Below are 21,165 nucleotides of genomic sequence, written 5' to 3'. Positions count from 1 at the left end.
ACATCCCAGAATGATGTTTCCTTTTTTTGCAACAGCATTACACTGTTGACTCATATTTAGCTCGTGATCCACTATGATCCCCAGATCAGTTTCCACAGTACTCCTTCCTAGGCAGTCATTTCCCATTTTGTATGTGTGCAACTGATTGTTTCTTCCCAAGTGGAGTACTTTGCATTTGTCCTTATTGAATTTCATCCTATTTACTTCAGACCATTTCTCCAGTTTATCCAGATCATTTTGAATTTTAATTCTATCCTCCAAAGCACTTGCAACCACTCCCATCTTGGTATCGTCCGCAAACTTTATACGTGAACTCTCTATGCCATTATCTAAATCATTGATGAAGATACTGAACAGAATTGGACCAAGAACTGATCCCCCCCACTCATTATGCCCTTCCAGCATGACTGTGAACCACTGATAGCTACTCTCTGGGAACAATTTTCCGTCCAGTTATGCACCCACCTTATAGTGGCTCCATCTTGGTAGTATTTCCCTAGTTTGTTTATGAGAAGGTCATGTGAGACAATATCAAAAGCCTTACTAAAGTCAAGATATACCACATCTTCTGCTTTTTCCCTATCCACAAGGCTTGTTACCCTGTCAAAGAAAGCTATCAGGTTGGTTTGACACGATTTGTTCTTGACAAATCCATGCTGACTGTTACTTATCACCTCATTATCTTCTAGGTGTTTGCAAATTGATTTCTTAATTATTTGCTCCATTATCTTTCCGGCTACAGAAGTTAAGCTGACTGGTCTGTAATTCCCTGGGTTGTCCTTATGTTCCTTTTTATAGTTGGGCACTATATTTGCCCTTTTCCTGTCTTCTGGAATGTCTCCCATCTTCTATGACTTTTCAAAGATAATTGCTAATGGCTCAGATATCTCCTCAGTCAGCTCTTTGAGCAGTCTAGGATGCATTTCATCAGGCCCTGGTGATTTGAAGACATCTCACTAGTCTAAGTAATTTTTGACTTGTTCTTTCCCTATTTTATACTCTGATCCTACCTCATTTTCACTGGCATTCACTGTTAGATGTCCAATTGCCACCAACCCTATTGGTGAAAACCAAAACAAAGTCATTAAGCACCTCTACCATTTCCACATTTTCTGTTACTGTCTTCCCCCTCATTGAGTAACGGGCTAATCACCATATTGGAACATGTGTTTCCTCCTTATCGGAACATCTTGTCTTCTAAAATCTTGCTGCTATATATTGGATGGTATATACAGCTGGTATATACAGCTACGTTTAGGAGCATAGAGGATTAAAAGGAGTAAAAAGAATTGCTAGAAGGTTTTAGCTTCACAGAATGATGTTTTGAGTGTCAGTATCACTGAGAAATATTTTTCTTGTGGATCACTCTTAATTTGACTTGTAACTTAGATCTTTCTCTTAGACTTTCTCTTTTTTTTTTTTTTTTTTTTTTTGCTGGTGTAAATTTTCAGTTAGAAACCAAACTTTCTGCCCTGTGGTTCCATTTATATTAAAATCTCATTAGTGAGAATGAAGTTTTAGATCATACTTTCCCTCATCCACACACTATCCTCAGTGGATTTTTTAAATTAATCAAAAGGTGTCATCTGAAATCTGTCAATGAACATAATTATATTGTCTGTCTTTAACAAATCTACTTGGAAAAATTAATACAGGTTACTCTTTTATGCATTTCATATTTAATTATTCTACTTGAACTAGAATAATGACTTTTTGCTGTAAAGTGAAAACTAATTTGCTTTAGGAAATCATATAAAGACTTAATAATTTGAGTGGGTCTGTTACTGAATAGAAGCAATCCTCTAGTAATGTTTAAGCTAAATGGTTGCTCTTATTTACTTAACTACTTGCTATACCTATGTGAGAACAGAAGTGAATTATACAGAAGAGGTAGAGGACCCTGTGGATTCTGATGGTAAGTGCTAGTAATGATACACTTCTGTTCTCTGTAGGGAGAGAGTAGGGAAACTCATCTAAACAAGTTTCAGAGTAGCAGCCGTGTTAGTCTGTATCCACAAAAAGAACAGGAGTACTTGTGGCACCTTAGAGACTAACAAATTTATTTCAGCATAAGCTTTCGTGAGCTACAGCTCACTTCTTTGGATGCATCACGAAAGCTTATGCTGAAATAAATTTGTTAGTCATCTAAACAAATACTGATTTCAGAACAACGACGTAGACAAATTTGTATTCCTGTTTCTGTATATACTGTTCGCTTATATGCAACTGTGGTGGTGGAGTGAGGTTTATGACATTCTGTGAGTTACACCAAAGGATTGTAGTTTATTGATTTTCCAGCTAGCATTAAAGAGTAAGGCTATTGTTAAAGGGACACTAGTTACATTCTTTTAAAAATGCAATCATTTCCTTGTCTGTTAGAAAATCCCTGGCCATATGTGTAATTTTTATCTCCTTGGCCATTAAGAACACAGGACTTCTGTCAAAACTGGACAGTGTTGCCACTTAATCATTCCAAGAGGGTGCTATGAAATGCAAGGGGCAGCAGGCTTCTCCTAAGGTGGAACAGTGTTGCCTCAGCAGTAGTCCCAGCTCTCACTACCCCAGGAGTGAGACCAGAGATTATCCTGCCTGACCTGTTAACAGATTGTAATATTAATATTTGCCAGTCGTTTATGCAAGTCCATGATTTGACACAGTCAGTTGTGAAACTTTCCCCTTGTTTCTTTGTTCAGGTGAAGTGTTGGGCTTTGAAAACCTAGTGTTCAGCATATTTGAGTTTGTACATGCCTTGTTGGAAAATCACAAATTTAAAAGCACAGTGAAGAAAGCTTTGCCAGAGCTGATATATTACATCATTCTCTACATGCAGATCACAGAGGAGCAGGTAAGTGAACATGTAGAAAGTAAAAGAGGCAAACAATGGAAGCCTGTTCACATGAGAGATTCAAACTAGCAGATGAAGCACTAGAAAGGATTTGGGTGGGGAGGAGTCATGATTAAGGCTACCTGTTAGTCACGGGTGTTTTTAGTAAAAGTCATGGACAGGTTACGGGTAATAAACAAAAAGTCACGGCCCCATGACCTGTCCATGACTTTTACTAAAAATGCCTGTGACTAAATCTTCTCTCCTGGGAGGGGGCACCTGAAGACTGCCGCTGTGGGGGGCAGCCCGGGGTCCCCCAGGCAGTCCTGGACCACTGCTCCAGGGCAGTGCAAGGGACCAGCTGCCTGGGGCTGCCAGAGCACCGGCTGGCCCGGGGCTTCTCCAGCTGCTGGTGTGGTCCTGGGGTCAGCCGCACCAGCACTGCAAAATTCATGGCGGTCACAGAAGCCGTGACTTCCGTGAATGAGTCACAGCCTTAGTCATGATAACTGAAAAGGTGTCTTCTGTTTACTTCCTATGTTTATTAGTCATAGAGTTTAAGGACAGAAGGAACCACTAGATCATCTTGTCTGACCTCCTGTATATCGCAGGCCACCAACACCACCCAGCACCACACACTAAACCCAACAGAAATGAATCCAAAGTAAATTAGTCCCACCGGAGACACTATACTACCACAGGCAGAGAATAGGAGGGACCAAGGTGACCCAGTGCTAGAGGCCCCCATAATGGCAGGGTAATGATTAAATGAGAGAGACCCAGATAATCCTGGCAAGTGACCTATACCCAGACACTGGAGGGGGGCGCAAAAACCCTCAGGGTCACTGCCATTTTGACCTGGGGGAAAATTTCTTCCTGGCGATCTGTTAGATCCTGAGACTGTGAACAAGAATCAGCCAGCCAAGCGCCCGAGAGAGAGAGGCTGCTGATGCTATCTCAGAGCCCTGGCTCACCCCACCTAGTGGCCTGTCTCCATTCATGGCCATCCCTGATGCTTCAGAGAAAGCAGACTTAAATAAAACAAAAAAACAACCCTCCGAGAATACACTGTGGGGAAGGGAATCCCTTTCTGACCACTGCTGGTGATTGCTGAAGCCCTTCTCCCCCTCTCCCTCCATCACAAACATAAGAACATAAGGGCGGCCATACTGAGTTAGACCAAAGATCCATCTAGCCCAGTATCCTGTCTTCTGCCCATCCTGGCCAATAGCCATTGATGGACCTATCCTCCATGAATTTATCTAGTTCTTTTTTGAACTCTATTATAGTCTTGGCCTTCACAACATCTTCTGGCAATGAGTTCCACAGATTGACTGTGTGTTGTGTGAAAAAATACTTCCTTTTGTTTGTTTTAAACCTACTGCCTATTAATTTCATTGGGTAACCCCTAGTTCTTGTGTTATGAGAAGGAGTAAATAATACTCTTATTTACTTTCTCCACACCAGTTATGATTTTATAGACCTCCATCATATCTCCCCCCCCTTAGTTGTCTCTTTTTCAAGCTGAAAAGTCCCAGTCTTTTTAATCTCTCCTCATAGGTTCCATACCCCTAATCATTTTTGTGGCCCTTTTCTAAACCTTTTCCAAGTCCAATATATCTTTTTAGAGATGGGACAACCACATCTGCATGCCGTATTCAAGATGTGGGCGTACCATGGATTTATAGAGGTAATATGATATTTTCTATCAGAGGGGTAGCTGTGTTAGTCTGGATCTGTAAAAGCAGCAAAGAGTCCTGTGGCACCTTATAGACTAACAGACGTATTGGATGCATCCGACGAAGTGGGTATTCACCCACGAAAGCTCATGTTCCAATACGTCTGTTAGTCTATAAGGTGCCACAGGACTCTTTGCTGCTTTTACATGATATTTTCTGTCGTCTTATCTATCCCTTTCTCAATGATTCCCAACATTGTTTGCTTTTTTGACGGCCGCTGCACATTCAGTGGATGTTTTCAGAGAACTATCCACAATGACTTCAAGTTCTCTTTCTTGAGTAGTAACAGCTAATTTAGACCCCATCATTTTATAAAAAATATACGTGGGATTATGTTTTCCAATGTGCATTACTTTGCATTTATCAACATTGAATTCAATATGCCATTTTGTTGCCCAGTCACCCAGTTTTGAGAGATCCTTTTGTAGCTCTTTGCAGTCTGCCTGGGATTTAACTATTTTGAGTAGTTTTGTATCATTTGCAAATTTTGCCACCTCACTGTTTACCCCCTTTTCCAGATCATGTATGAATGTGTTAAATAGGACTGGGCCCAGGACAGACCCCTGGGTGACACCACTATTTACCTCTTTCCATTCTGAAAACTGACCATTTATTCCTACGCTTTGTTTCCTATCTTTTAACCAGTTACAAATCCATGAGAGAACCTTCCCTCTTATCCCATGACTGTTTGCTTAAGAGCCTTTGGTGAGGGACCTGCATTTCATTTGCCAGAGTTTATGCACCTTTCTATTTTCCTCATTAGGATTCAACTTTTTTAAGGATGCCTTTTTGCCTCTCACTGCTTCTTTTACTTTGTTTAGCTGTGGTGGCTCTTTTTAGGTTTTCTTACTATGTTTTTTAATTTGGGGTATACATTTAAGTTGAGCCTCTATTATGGTGTCTTTAAAAAAGTTCCATCTCATAAATTTGTCCAGCTCTATGTGTCTGTCTCTCTCTCAAAGCTAAATAAGTGATTTGCCTTCACGATTCCTATTAGAGGCCAATTCCAGAACTTCACCCTCTAATGGTTAGAAACCTTCTAATTTCCAGCCTGAATTCCTTCATGGCCAGTTTATATCCATTTGTTCTTGTCCTTCAGTTTCAATAGTTCTTCACCCTTCCTGGTGTTTACTCCCTAATGTGTTTATAGAACAATCATATCTTCTCCCAGTCTTTGTTTTGCTAAACTAAACAAGCTAAACTCTTTTAATCTCCCTTCTTAAGATAGGCTTTCCGTTCTCCTTATCATACTAGTAGCTCTTCTCTGCACCTGTTCCAGTGTAGTTTAATCTTTCTTGAGCATAGGTGATGAGAATTGTACACAGTATTCCAAATGAGGTCCTACTAATGCCTTGTACAATGGCATTAATATTTCTCTGTCTCTACTGGAAATGCCTCACCTAATACGTCATAGGATCGTGTTTGCCTTTTTCATGGCCACACCAACTGGTGGCTCATAGTCATCCTGTGATCATCCCACACTCCCAGGTCTCTGTTGCTTGCATCTGATGAACCCCAGCTTGTAACAGAAATTCTTATTAGACCCTAAATGCATGACTCTGCACTTGGTACTACTGAATTTTATTCCATTTGTCGCTCCAGTGTTCAAGGTCATCCAGATGTCACTGAACTATTATGATTTTCCCCCTGCTTTTATTTCAGATAAAAGTCTGGACTGCAAATCCACAGCAATTTGTGGAGGATGAAGATGACGACACTTTTTCTTATACAGTAAGGATTGCTGCACAGGACTTGTTGCTGGTAAGAAATGTGTTCTGTGACTAAAGGTCCCAAATGGTATTGAATTACAACTTGATTGTTACAAAAATTGCCACTGTCCCTTACATACAGTTTGTACCAGCTAGCTTGAAGTATAACAGCTGCTAAAAGAGTCTTTAAAATGCACTTGTACAAAGAAACAGAGTGACAGTCATTATTTCTTTTACCCAGGCTGTTGCTGCTGATTTCCAGAATGAGAGTGCAACTGCTTTGGCTGCAGCAGCTACGAGACACTTGCAGGAAGCTGAACAAGCTAAAAACAGTGGTGCTGAGCATTGGTAAGGAGACAGGCAATCTGGGTAGCAATGATAACGGAATAAGTGGTGGACTATCTCACAGCATTAGGCACATAATGCAAATGAATTGTAATTTCTGGTGATGCAACTGGGGTAAAACTATGAGCTTGTGGGTTTTGCGTGTTAGAAGCAAAAATGTGAAAAAAAATTCCTGACCCATGTAAAGACATCTACAGTTACCAGCACTTCAGCACTGAAATTGTTTTCCATTAAAAAAAAATTTCTGGTTACAATTCCAGATGAGTTATAAAAATGAATTTGGGTGGACTTCTTCATTGGCTTCATGCTGCTGAATTCAGATATCCCCTCTTGTTTCTATTTGTGTGTGGATTTTTCATTATCCCCTCATGAATGCATCTGATTTAGAATTGTTTTCAACGGCCAGTGTTAGGTGTGGAAAGGGGAAGAAAAGACATCTCAGTCTAATAGATACCTACTTACTGTCACATAAGTATCCTTTGTTGTGTAGATAGTGTTAACTCAGTGTTGTTTTTTAGCGGATATTAGAAAGGGGCAGTAACCATTCTGTAAATAAATTTTCAGCTGAATTTCTCTGGAAAGCCTGATATTGCCCTCTCTAGTTCCCCACCCATCTCCACAGCAAAACAATGTTTGTCTCAAAATTGGTAAATTAAGCCTGAGTTTGAGGTAGGTTCGCCTTAGTCCAGAAAGTCCAAAATTCTAATTTTAAAAGTTGGGAGTTTAAATAGTAACATGCAAATAGCTCATTGGCTCTGAGCTTAAAGTAAGCCACCAACTAACTACTGAAAACCTAAGTATCATTTTGAAGAAGGAAAAAAAAAAGCCAAGAACACCCAAGACTATATTTATAAATTAAAAGAAAATTGATGAAGGGAAAGATAACTCAAAATATAAACCTATCACACGGAGATGGCTGATAAGTTCCTCACAGAGAATTCTTCTGATTTTTGCTGTATCCTAACACACAAGTGTAGTGTGAGCATTAACATTATTTGTTGGATTAATCTTTTAAAGATGGGTGGGAATGCCCCTGTCCTGCAACCCCCTGGTAGCATCAGTACCACCATTCCTGCAGACCTCCTCAGGTGCTCATTTCTTATGGACTTAAGAGGAAAACCAGAAGAGGGTGTTTGGGTGGTGTGGGCGTGGGGTTCAAAAGAATGGTGCTTGTGGTGAGGGGGCTAAATGTGGTGAGGGGGCTAAAATGGTGGTGAAAAAGGGGGACAATGAAGTAAGAGAATATGCGGGTGAGAACATGGAGACTATGAAGAAGAGGACATGGGGAGGCAGTACAGCAGGACATTCTACCCCTCCTACAGATATTAAAGGGCTTATCAGTGAGCCTTAAGAGGAGAAATAACCTCACTTCCTGCAAATCTTCGTAGGCTCATTGAGGTTCCTCATAACCACTCCCAAGGTACTAGGAGCCTTATTAGGCTTGGTACATACTGATGAGTGACAGTAAAATCAGCCCCAGTGTTAACCCGTTCGGGGTTCATTGGAGAGCAAACTGCCTTAGTGAGGCTTGTTGGGGGAGGTGGTTTGGCTGGCCCCTGAAGAATGCACTATGGTTTGCAGGAGGTGTGTGCAAAGTCCCACTAGCATCCTAAGGCTCATGCAGTTCAGGAGTCTTTTAATGAGTGTCTTTAGGTTAATGGGGTGGGCGTGAGCCTTCTATGGCTCACAGTGGGGACTCAATCTTTGGGGGGAGGGGGTGTCCCTTGCTATTCTGAGGGTGCGAGGAGGCCTAGCAAATCTCCTGAAGCCGATGGGGTGGTTGGTGTTGTGAAGGCCATTAAGAGCTTCATAAGGCTCACTGGGAGTTGATGCACTCTCCTGTCACATATTAGGATTATTTAAAAAACTTAGGCCTGTAATACCCACAGGAGGGTCTGGTTCTGTTCAATATCTTCATCAGTGATTTAGATAATGGCACAGAGAGTGCACTTATAAAGTTTGTGGACTGTACCAAGCTGGGAGGGGGGTTGCAAGTGCTTTGGAGGATAGGATTAAAATTCAAAATGATCTGAACAAACTGGAGAAATGGTTTGAGGGAAATGAAATTCAATAAGGACAAATGCAAAGTAATCCACTAAGGAAGGAACAATCAGTTCTTCGAGTGCTCATGTCAATTCCAATTAGGTATGTGCATGCCGTGTGCATGGCAGCTGGAAGGTTTTTCCCTCCCTGGCGCCAAATATGTCTCTGCCAACCTGCCGCCACTTCAGTTCCTTCTTACCGCCTGTCACATTTAGCTGGAATGCTCATTCTCTCTTGCTTCAGCAAACCTCTCCTCCTTAGCAGTCTTCAGACTTCTCCTGTAAATAGTTAAATTAGTAATAGTAGTAGTTAGTATATAGTTAGTCTTTTATAAGATATCATCTGGGGGTACCCCCTCCTGTCCGTCCATCCCTTAGTACCAGTGCATGCCTTGGTCCCCAGGTTTTAAACCCTGCGTTGCGTGTAGCAAACCTATGCCTAGGAGTGACCCTCACACTTCATGCTTAAAGTGCCTGGGCAAAGCTCATCAAGAAGACGGTTATAGAATCTGCAGGGGATTTCACCCCAAGACCCAAAAGGAAGAGAGATTAATAGTTGAAGATAATAATTAGAGATATACCAATCTCTTAGAACTGGAAGGGACCTTGAAAGGTCATCGAGCCTTCACTAGCAGGACCAATTTTTGCCCCAGATCCCTAAGCGGTCCCCTCAAGGATTGAACTCACAACCCTGGGTTTAGCAGGCCAATGCTCAAACCACTGAGCTCTCATGGAAGCTGCCCTCAGTCCCCACTGGGACCCAGGGTTAGCCGAGCACCTTAGCATCAGTGCATAGTGCTCTGGCGTCGACACGAGACGTTTCGGCACCGAGGAGGGACTCAGATAGAGACCCTCAGCACCAACAGAGTTCCCCACACAGGGGCTCCATGCAGGGCAGGGCAGTTCCCAGTCTCTGATGCCCCACAAAAAGAAGATGCCTGACACAGGGCACTCACCCACGTCCAGACCAGCACGGAAAGACTGTGGCATAGTGAGACCCGTGTTGGGCCATGTAAGCGCAGCACCACCTAGTCAAGCTCCATCAACTCCTGCCCCACCAAGGGACCAGTCGAGTTCAGGCCCCTGAGACTCCCCTCTCCGGGATGGTCGTGAGCAGGTGTTGTAATTGCCATCTATACCAGAGACCTTTGAGGCTGCCAGAGAGCTCATTACCTTCACGGTACCGTCTTCTCCACCGTGGCGAGACAGGGCACTCGCGAGACTTTTGGTGCTGTCCCAAGGCAAGCCAGCAATTGTACTGCGCCAGTCGTCATCCCCGTGGCGCTGGGCATTGGCATCTTCTAGCAGCGGACAGGCATGAGAGCCGCACCGGTCCCAGCACTGGTCGGCACTGCTCCCCCATGGTCCTCTCAATTGGAGTCTGAATCCTTTAGGTCTAGGCGAAGCCGACTTAGATCGGAGCACAGACGATTGAGGTCGCACAGGGAGAGGCAGCAATTCCACCCAATGCTATGGCCTGTGCAAAACGCAGTGGCCTTTTTAGACTCCCTGAGCATTCCACCAAAGCTGGGGGTCCCCAGTCTAGGAGGTTTGCGTCGGTGGCTTCAGTATCCCATGTGCCTCCTCCATCCTCCTCCGCGCAGGTCCAGTCACCATACCAGAAGACCTGGCACCACATGATCCCCTCAATGCCGAGGGTCAGGAACAAGCGCAGGTCCCAGATAGAGCCTCGTCCTGATCTTCACCAGATGAGGCAATGGCTGGAACCTCCCAGGCTCCTGCACTAGAGGATAATAGGATCCTCCATCAGCTCCTGAGCAGGGTGACCCAGAACCTGGGGATCCAGGTCGAGGAGGTTGCTGAGACATCGGATCCGACGGTGGACTTTCTGGCAACCTTGAGCCCCTCTCGGGTTGCCCTCCCACTCATAAAAACTATACAGGAGACCATCAAGACACTGGCAGACCCCTGCCTCCCTGCCAGCGACAGCGAAGAGAACCCAGAGAAAGTATTTCATTTCCTCTAAGGCAGGGCGGGCAAATTCTTTGGCCTGAGGGCCGCATCGGGCTTCGTAAATTGTATAGAGGGCCTGTTAGGGGAGGGGGTCATGGCCCGGCCCCCACCTCCTATCTGTCCCTCCAATCCCCGCAGGACTCCTGCCCCGTCCAACCCCCCATTCCCTGACGGACCCTCTGGGACCCCTGCCCCAACCCCCCCCCCCCCCCGCTCCCTGTCCCCTGACCGCCCCGGACCCCCATCGCTCCTATCCAACCCCTCCTCTCATTCCTGACACCGCCCTGCCCCCCCAGGACCCCTGCCCCATCCAACCACACCTTCTCCCTGTCCCCTGACTGCTCCTGGAACCTCTGCCCCTGGCTGCCCCATCCAACCCCCCTTCCTTCCTGGCTGCCCCCCCGGGACCCCTGCCCCCATTCAACCCCCTATTCTCCCCTGACCCCTATCCACACCCCCCACCCCCCTGACCAGCACCCCGAACTCGCCTGCCCTCTATCCAACCCCCCTGCTCTCTGCCCCCTTACTGCGCTGCCTGGGGCACCGGTGGCTGGCAGTGCTACAGCCGCATCGCCCAGCTGGAGCCGGGCCATGCCGCCGCCACCTCGCAGCACAGAGCACCAGGTCAGGCCAGGCTCTGCAGCTGCACTGCCCCAGGAGCTCAGAGCCCCGCCGCCCAGAGCATTGTGCTGGCAGTGGAGCAAGCACGCTGAGGCTGCAGGGGACGGGGGACAGCAGGGGAGAGGCCAGGGGCTAGCCTCCTGAGGCAGAGGCTCGAGGGCTGAACAGGACAGCCCTGCAGGCTCTAGTTTGCCCACCTCTGCTCTAAGGGATTCCAACATTTTTATACACCACTGCCCCCCAAGCACACCAGGGGCCCATCACCTAGAAAGAGTGATACAAAAAAGCTGAATGTCTTTGGGAGAAAAATTTACTCTACTGGGGGGCTTCACACTCCATCTACGCAGCGGAGGCACTTTAAACTGCAGTGCCGTCTCAATTCTTCCACCTTCAGAGCAGGCAAGACTTCTCTAGGAGGTGTAATGGAAATAATAGAAGGAGGGCTTAGGGTTCTGGGCAAGCAAAACAGTCCTCAGGTCAAAAGCAGACCTTTGGAAAATGCGCCCGAGGGCAACGCACCAGTCCAAACTCTGGACCTATCTATCCCTACCTTCCCGTGCTGACTATCCCATTTCTACCCTGCGTGGGCCTGAATTACATCAGATCTCTGGGTGCTCCACCCCGTAGAAAAGGGGATACTCTTTCCAGTTCAGCTCCCTCCCTCCCTTCCACCCTTCTTCATCTTCCCTCTTCAGGACCGCTCTCATGAGCCGCTTCTCATGTATGAGGTGGACATGCTCCTAAGTGTGGGAGCGGTGGAAGAGGTCACTCAGGAGTTGAAGGGCAGGGATTTTTATTCCCAGTATTTCTGAATATCGAAAGCCAAAGGTGGCCTCAGACCCATCCTAGACCTCAACAAGTTCATAAAGAAACTGAAGTTTTGCATGGTCTCTTTGGCCTCCATTATCCCTTCCCTGTATCCAGGGGACTATTATGTCGCCCTCGACTTGAAGGACGCTTACTTTCATATTTCAATAACGCCGTCCCACAGAAGGCATCTCAGGTTTGTGGTGAACCACAATCACTATCAGTTCACAGTCCTTCCTTTCGTCTCGTCAGTGGCACCTCGAGTATTTACGAAGTGCATGGCAGTTGTAGCTGCTTTCTTGCGCAAGCGCCAGGTGCAAGTGTTCCCATACCTCGATGACTGGCTGGTCAGGGGTTGCTCCAAAGCTCAAGTGGAGGTGCATGTGAGCCTCATAAGAGCAATCTTCTATTGAACGTACAGAAGTCAACCCTGTCCGCTGTTCAGCGGATAGAGTTCATAAGGGCAGTGTTGGACTCAACACAGGCAAGAGCATATCTCCCAAAGCCGTATTTCCATACCCTGTGCGGCGACATACAAGGTTTCAGGCAGTTCCCTATCACCAAAGCAAGGAATTGCCTAAAGCTCTTTGGCCACATGGCTGCTTGTACCTATGTAGTGCATGTGACACTACACCCCATATTCTTCATAGAAATGTTGTTATATGATTATAGCATATCTAAGATGTATTTTATGCAAAATGAGTCTTGTGAGATATCATTTCTTGAATATGATTATCCTATTTGTATGCATGTATTTTTGTATCTAAAGTTAGGAATATTGATTATACATCTGTACTACAAAAGTATTTGCACCTGGGGAATGCACACCAGACAGAATGCAATCAGTCTGAATGGGCCATTAGGAAAAAGAATAGGTCTTTGAACATGGTAATCTCCCACCATCCTGGGATGCTACAAATAACCTCTGACTCATGGTTGCTTTGATACTGCAGAGTCATGGGATCAAAGTCACCTGGTACTGGACTCCATAATAGAATGCCAGTATTTTTCCACTGAGGGGGGTGGAGGAACCACATTGGAAAACAAAAGGTTTCTGCTATATGGAAAACCTATTTAAGGCTGGAGAGTGACTTAATCAAAATGGTTCTTCACTGAATCCCCACCCAGGATGACTGCTGGTAACATCCAAGAAACAAAGACAAAGAGGGATGGGGGAAGGGGAAAGAGCTGAGCCCAGGCTGGGAAGGTGTCTAGCCTGTAAAAGAAATACCTGGAGTTTTAAGCTGCAAGCAAGAGCAGCTTGCCTTCAAGAAACTCTGCATTCTCTCTTACACAACATTTAGGGTGAGAAATTACTACCTGTAACCAGTTTCTTTAGTATTAAGCTTAGCTTGTGTGGTTTGTTTCATCTGCTTTGATCTGTTTGCTAACCCTTATACTAACTTAAAATCTATCTTTTGTAGTTAATAAACTTGTTTTTGTTTTCTCTGAAACCAGTTTGGAATTCATAACGGGGGAGGAAAAAAGCTGTGCATATCTTCCTCCACATTGAGGGAGAGTGTGAATTTTATTTGCTTACTCTGTACAGTTCTCTGTGGAGCACAAGACAATAAAATTTTGAGTTTACACTCCACAGGGGGTGTGCACTTAAGTGCTGGGCAATTCCCTAGCTGAGTCTTCCCATGCAGAGCTGGTTTCAATGTCTGTGTCTGTCTGCAGCTAGGTGTGTCCCTACCTGCATGTGTGCTGGAGGAGACTTGAGGGCCTGGCTCAGCAGGACAGTGTAAGGGAGCCCAGGCTGGTGGAACAGGTGGGTTCAGTGGTACCCCGGTACATTAGGTGGTACCCTGGAGGGGGGCAACCTGTGACAGTACAGCATGCCAGACTCAGGCTCAGACCTCTTCAGGCGTGGCTAGCCTTGGTGTGTTGACCAATTTGGGATGGTCTAGACATGGTTGCCACTCTACCTCGGCTGGTTCTCGAGTCTCTCCTATGGTAGCTTAACCCACAAGCAATTTGTGCAGGTATTCCCTTCTCCAGACCTCAGCCATCCCTTTCACTGGTGACAGAGGCGTCAGCAATGGGTTGGGGAGCGCACCTAGGGGAGCTCAGGACCTCTAGTCCCAAACGGAGCTCTTACTTCATATCAATGTCAGAGAGCTGAGGGCAGTCAGTCTGGCCATGGGCGGCAAGTTATATACCTACGTGGTGCCTGACCACCAGCAGTATTCAGAGCCCAGGGGCCCAGCTCCACCAATGTATGGGGCCGGGTCTCCCACCCAGCCCCACCTGCCGCCCCTCCCCTGAATGCCCCCCAGCACCCCCCTTGCTGGCCCCGTGCACGTCCCTGTGCCCCGGAGGGAGCTGAGCGTCCCTGCCTCTTCCATGCAGCTCCGTGCTGCCTCCCTGCAGCAACTGCTGCCGCAGGGTCCTAGTGCCCCCAATATCGACTGCCAGGGCAGACTGACACTGAGCCTGCCCTTCTACCTCAGACCCTTCCCTTTTTCGGCGAGATCCTCCACCAGCACAGGCCCCCACTGCCTGCAGTCACCGCTCCTGCCCCATGCTGGGCATGAGGCAGCCCCATCTCCCACCCCCAGTGAGGCTACAATCAGGGGAAACAGCAGGAGAGGAGGCGCATGCAGCACCCCCTGGCACCCACCACGGGGGAGGCGAGGGAGATTCCTGGACCTGAGAGGGGCCCTAGGAGCACATGCAGTGACAGTGGTGGGGGTGAGTGTGCTGCTGGGGGGGGCGGGAAAGGGGGACTCCTCCCCCAGAGCTTGCTGCTGCTGTCAGGGAAAGGGCTGGGGGGAGTCCTCCTCTCTGGCCCCTGTCCCGGAGCAGCCTGCCTGCACCCCAAACTCATCCCCAGCCCTGCCCCACCCCAGAGCCCACACCCACAGCCAGAGCTTTCACGCCCCCACCGCATCCTCTACCCTAGCCCTGAGCCCCTCCAACACCCCAAACACTTTATCCCCAGCCCCAGCCAGAGCCCTCATCCCCCTGCACCCTAACCGTCTGCCCAAACCTTGAGCCCCCTCCTGCATCATGAACCCCTCATCCCTAGCCACAGCCCTCACCCCACCCCTCTGCCCTGAGCCCCCTCCCATACCCCAAACCTCTCATCCCCAGCCCCACCCCAAACCCAGTCCCACCCCTGCACCCCCTCCCTCCCCCAAACTCCCAGTGCCTGCACCCTGCACCCCTCCTGCACCCCAGACCTCCTCCCCCACCCAAACTCCCTCCCAGAGCCTTGGGCAGGTGGGGGGCAGAGTTTGTGCAGGGACGGGTTCTGGGCACCACCAAAATTTCTACAAACCTGCCACCCATGCATCTGGCATGCCAGACATTCCAGGTTCACTTGGAGGGGAGATGGGTATCGGTCACGACAGACAATGCAACAGCAATGTTTTACATAAAGAGAAGGGGGAGAATGCTCCTCTCCCCTGTGCCAGGAAACCCTCAAACTGTGGAGTTTTCACATAGCTCACTCAGTATACCTGGAGGCGTTTTATTTCCCCGGCATTCAGAACAAGTTGGTGGTCTATCTCAGCAGGTCCTTTAACAGTCATGAACATCTTCCAACAGTGGGGAATTCCCCAGAGAGACTTGTTTGCCACACGACATAACAGGAAGTGCCTGCAGTTCTGCACCTTCCTGAAACACAGCCCAGGCTCCATCACAGATGCATTTCTTCTTCCCTGGAAGGAACACCTCCTGTATGCGTTTTCACCCATGCCACTTGTTCACAACGTGCTACTCAAAGTTCGAAGGGACGAAGCTTTGGTGATATTGATAGCTCCAGCCTGGCCCTGTGAGCACTGGTACATATCTCTTCTGGAAATGTCAGGGGAAAACCCAATCACCTTACTACTGCTCCTGGACCTGATAACTCAGGATCACTGCCGCCTCCAGCACCCGAACCTCGAATCTCTTCACCTCACAGCGTGGAAGCTCCATGGCTAAACCCAGTGGAGCTGGCTTGTTCGGGCCCAGTTAGGGAAGTCCTCCTTAGCAGTAGGAAACCGGCCACTAGGAAAATGGAAAAGATTCACAATTTGGTCTTTGCAATATCTCCCATTTCCTACATTCTCGTCAATACCCGTGATATTGGACTACCTCCTACACCTAAAGCAGCAAGGGCTTTCTATGTCATCAATAAAGGTCCACTTGGCTGCCATTCCCTCCTTCCATCCAGGCGTGGGAGGCTGGTCGGTGTTTGCCAGCCTGATAGTTGGTTGCTTTCTTAAAGGTCTTGACAGGCTATACCTTGACGTACAACAACCAATCCCAGCCTGGGACCTTAACCTGGTTCTTTCCAGACTAATGGGGCCACCCTTCGAACCGCTTGCAACGTGTTCTCTGGTCTATCTCTCATATAAAGTGGCATTCCTGTTAGCAATAACTTCTGCCAGGAGGGTGTCTGAGCTTAATGCCCTAACATCTGAGCCTTCCGTACACTGTGTTTCTATAAGAAAAAGGTTCAACTTCGGTTGCATCCAGCCTTCCTCCCTAAAGTTGTCTCCAAGCTTCATGTTCATCAGGATATTTTTCTTCCAGTGTTCTACCCCAAGCCACACGCAAAGTAGCAGGGAGGAAAAACTTCATTTGTTGGATGTTTGCCTGGCGTTAGCCTTCTATATCAAATTGACGAAGCCTTTTCAAAAATCTATTGAGCTATTCATCACAGTAGAAGACAGAATGAAGGACCTTCCAATCTCCTCCCATAGAATCTCATCATGGATTACTTCCTGTATCCAAGCGTGCTACAATCTGGCAAAAATACCTGCCCCTGTGCTGACAGTGCATTCCACAAGGGCACAGGAGTAGTCAGCAAAGTTCCTGGCCCAGGTTCCAACACAGGAAATTTGCAGGGCTAAGACATGGTCCTCAATCCACACCTTTACCTCGCATTACACCATTACTCAGCAGGCTGGAGATGATGCAGCCTTTGGCATAGTGGTGCTTCAATCACTAATTGGAATGGACATGAGCAACATATCTGGAAGAATAACAGTTATGGAAGATAGGTAATCATTTTTTGCACACATACAAAATGAGAATTGATGGCTTAGGAAGGAGTACTGCAGAAAGGGATCCTGGGGGTCATAGTGGATCACAAGCTAAATATGAGTCAACAGTGTAATGCTGTTGCTCAAAAAAAAAAAAAAAAAAAAAGCTAATGTCATTCCGGGATGTATTAGCGGGAGTATTGTAAGCAAGACATGAGAAGTAATTCTTCTGCCCTATTCCGCACTGATTAGGCCTCAACTGGAGTATTGTGTCCAATTCTGGGTGCCACATTTCAGGAATGATGTGAACAAATTGGAAAAAGTCTGGAGAAGAGCAACAAAAATTATTAAAGGTCTAGAAAACATGACCTAATAGGGAAGATTGAAAAAAATTGGGTTTGTTTAGTCTGGAGAAGAGAAGTCTGAGCAGGGACATACGTTTTCAACTACATACAAAGTTGTTACAAGGAGGGAGAAAAATTGTTCTCCTTTACTGCTGAGGATAGTACAAGAAGCAATGGGCTTAAATTGCAGCGAGGTCGATTTAGGCTGGACATTAGGAAAAACTTCCTAACTGTCAGGGTGGTTAAGCACTGGAATAAATTGCCCAGGTAGGTTGTGGAATCTCCATCATTGAAGATTTTTAAGAGCAGGTTAGACAAACACTTGTCAGGGATGGTCTGTATAATACTTAGTCCTGCCATGAATGCAGGGGATTGGATTAGATGACCACTTGAAATCCCTCTAGTCCTACAATTCTGACCAAGAAGTCAGATGAGATGAACAGAGTTTATAATCTATGAATGAAATTTTCATACTAAAATTTTGTTTAAATAATAATTAGTTGTGAGGATAGCTCTGTAATTTAAGGTTAAAATTCTGTACAAAAATTCTGTAGCTACCAATACAAGGACATAGTTAAGGTTAAACTTACAAGACAACTTCCTATCTTAACCATAATTTATGGCTGAGATGTGATCATATGCTATGTCAACAGTAAATCTATTGGCATGTCGACTAGTTTGTTAGCATGTTAGTCCCATATCAGTTTCTTTAAGTTTTGTGGTTGGTATATAGAATTTTTATAATTGAAAAGACAAGGTCAGAAATTCAAGATCTAAATGGGACTAGGGTAAAGTGGGTCAGATTTTTGTTTGGAGAGGAGTGAGATGATGGAAAGCGCTTAGGATCAAAAAAACCTTGATGGTACTTTCATCATTTCCTGTGCTTGTGTGGTGTTTCTCTCTCTCTCTCTATGTATATATTTTTATATTCACAACTGTGTCTGTGTGTGTGTACATATATAAATATATATAAAAATATTAATTTCAGAATAAATGTGGGAAAACTAATGACATCTGAATTCTTTTGTAGGTGGAAAATACATGAAGCCTGTATGTTGGCGCTGGGCTCTGTGAAATCTGTTATTACAGACAGTGTGAAGAATGGTAGAATTCAGTTCGATATGCATGGATTCCTGTCAAATGTTGTTCTTGCAGATCTCAACCTGTCAGGTATGTCAGCAAAAATGCTTTGAGTAGTGGCAATTGCTGAGCATCTGGTAGCCCTGAACCATTGAAAAGCATTTCCAAATATAGGTGCTCAGTGTATGTAGAGGGAACTGATATGGTTGACAAGGTGGAATAATATTGCACAGAAATATTTGGGGGAAACTACACAGGTAGAGGGTATTGTATTTGTATGCCCTTCCACACACAATGTAAACTTAATGTAAGCCAGTCTACTTTCAATTGAAACTTCTTGTGTAAGTGGATGGCTCTGAACTTGTAGGATCCTCCAGGGGTAGAAGGGAAACTATCTTGGGGAGCTCACAAGGAGTTAGAAAAGTCAGTAGCATCCTTTGAATACTTTAAAATAATCCCGGGGTGCTGTAACATCTAGTTTTAAATTAATCTGTTTTGGTCTCCGTTCAAACCAATAATGGGCTCTGTTGGAGCTGATTATGTACTATGCAGGGATCTGCTCACTTTCCCATCTTAACTTTCCCATGGACGCGTAAAGAATTGTTAAAATGGACTGCCAGTGATTCATGTTTAAGAAAACAGGTCAATCTGTAATTTTGACCTACTTGGTTTGAAGTGTGTGTTGTGTTAAATATGCCAGGCTCTCGGAGAAGTGAGCTGTTTGAGAGACTAGATAAGCAATAGTGATGATTTCACTGTTACGGGGTGTACCAACCCTGCATTGGGTCAATGGTGATGGATCAATTATTGTGAGCCCAGAAGACCATGCCCTCTTTCCCCTGCTGCGCATGCTCCAGATGGAAAAGCCAGATAAAAGGAGGCAGCCCAGATCAGTCAGGGCTGGCTATGGAGGAGAAAGGACGTGTACTGCAGTTTCCTGCAGAGGTGCCTGTGACGCTCCAGTGGTAGAGCCCGAGGACCCGGACTATGCTGCAGGTGACTTGCTGACTGTGGAGACTGCCGGGGAAGCCAAGCTGCTGCCAACTGAGGAGGTGCCCAGGACACAGCTTGTGTTAGGAAGTGACCCAGGGAAGTCAGTAGAAGCCGATGCCTGAACACCTAGCAGGGAGTTCCCCAGCTTCATAGGGACCTGGATTGGAACCCAGTGGAGAGGGCAGGGCTTGGGTTCCCCTACTACCCTCACAGGCCACCAGGCATGACTGCTCGTCTGCTCTACGTCCCAGCCCAGAATCGTAGGGGTTATAGACTGTTTGTTTTGCCCCACCCAGGGGCCATAGACTGATTGCTATTCTGCTCTACCCAGGGGGCCAATTCCCGCAATTGCTACTACCTGCCCCAGCCAGAAGACTTAGGGGCCATAGACCGTTTGTTTGATTTGCCCCACCCAGCAGCTACAGACTGATCATTGTTCTTTCTTGTCCAAGGGGGCCAGGACTCCAGTTGTGAGCGTCATAGAATCATAGAATATCAGGGTTGGAAGGGACCTCGGGAGGTCATCTAGTCCAACCCCCTGCTCAAAGGAGGAACAATCCCCAACTAAATCAGTCCCAGCCCAGGGGCCACAGACTATTTGTTTACGTGGCTCTGCCAGGGGACTGGAGCCCACCTTGCTGCAACTCCCTATATTAGCAGGAAAACCCGACGATGGTGGGATGGAGTGTACCAACCACTCACTGGGCCAATAGGGGCGGCCCGGCTAGGCACCCGGAGCCCCCGTGACATTCACATTGAAGTTTTCTCTGCACTGAATAATTTACTAAAACAGTACCACCAGTTCTGGCTCTGGTTTTGCAGGGTGGGGAGCCATTTTTACTGTTGTCAGTTCTGGGTGTAGACATGTCTTTAGATGCCCAGAATAGTGGATGGAGACAGACTTTTTGGACTTTCTGCTTTCAAGTTCAATTTTGTTTAATTCAGCAACAAAGACTGAAACTCTCTGACAGCTACTGTAGTGTTTCTAACTGTTTTTCTCCTTGTTTCTTTTCCAGAAATGTTTCTTTGCCTATCAGTTTTTCCCTTTTTTTGACAAATATTGGATTTTGCCATTTTCTAACAAAACAATACAATTCATGCTCTTTACATCCCTCTCTAATCAACCTGACACTGTGGAGATCCTATCTACTTCCAGGGCTACTGCAGGAAGGGAAGGGGTTGTGATCCAGGTGTTACCCAGGGTCTTAAGAACCCACCACAGTGGTAACTTAACTATTTCACTCCAGGTGGTGTCAGGAATAAATCAATGGAAACACAGCAATTCTGTCTGATAAAAGATTAATGCAAGTCAGCGTGGTCTATCTAAAACAGCAGTTTATTAGATTTAAGCACATAGACATAAGCAATAGGTAGACCATCCCAGATATTTTCCTAAAATCTGGAATAGTATTGAGTAATTAAGAGTGGCCAGTTGCTCACCCGCCGGGGAGAAAAGGTGTCAGGATATGTCTCTCAAGCTGGCTTCAGAGGACTGCTCCAAAATACACTCTATTAGCTAGTCTTTTATAACTAACTTCTGCAAACACATATGTCATAATGACCCCTACTAAATCATCACTTTCCCCAACTTTCAATAAACTACTTACCAACAAACATTCCTAACAATCTTAATTATAATACTTCTATATCAAAGGTGCGCAAATTCAAAGTTCTTGTCACCTAAGTTTTCCAGTCTGTTGACTTTTCTTTC

General features: G+C 46.1%; 1 protein-coding gene across 3 annotated transcripts in view; it reads left to right on the top strand.

Moving 5' to 3' along the window:
* The window catches only part of IPO9 (importin 9), a 183,880-nt gene that overhangs the window by 84,693 nt on the left and 78,022 nt on the right, over positions 1-21,165 (top strand). For all 3 annotated transcript variants that reach the window (XM_039517959.1, XM_039517957.1, XM_039517958.1), the window contains 5 exons: positions 1,857-1,915; positions 2,694-2,845; positions 6,226-6,324; positions 6,514-6,620; positions 18,412-18,551. In XM_039517959.1, coding sequence (XP_039373893.1) covers positions 1,857-1,915; positions 2,694-2,845; positions 6,226-6,324; positions 6,514-6,620; positions 18,412-18,551 — 557 coding nt within the window. The remainder of the gene's footprint in view (positions 1-1,856; positions 1,916-2,693; positions 2,846-6,225; positions 6,325-6,513; positions 6,621-18,411; positions 18,552-21,165) is intronic.

Source organism: Mauremys reevesii, unplaced genomic scaffold, assembly GCF_016161935.1.
Source record: "Mauremys reevesii isolate NIE-2019 unplaced genomic scaffold, ASM1616193v1 Contig2, whole genome shotgun sequence".
Lineage (NCBI taxonomy): Eukaryota > Metazoa > Chordata > Testudines > Geoemydidae > Mauremys > Mauremys reevesii.
The sequence above is the reverse complement of the archived record's forward strand: the minus strand, read 5'-3'. Positions and strand labels throughout refer to the sequence as shown.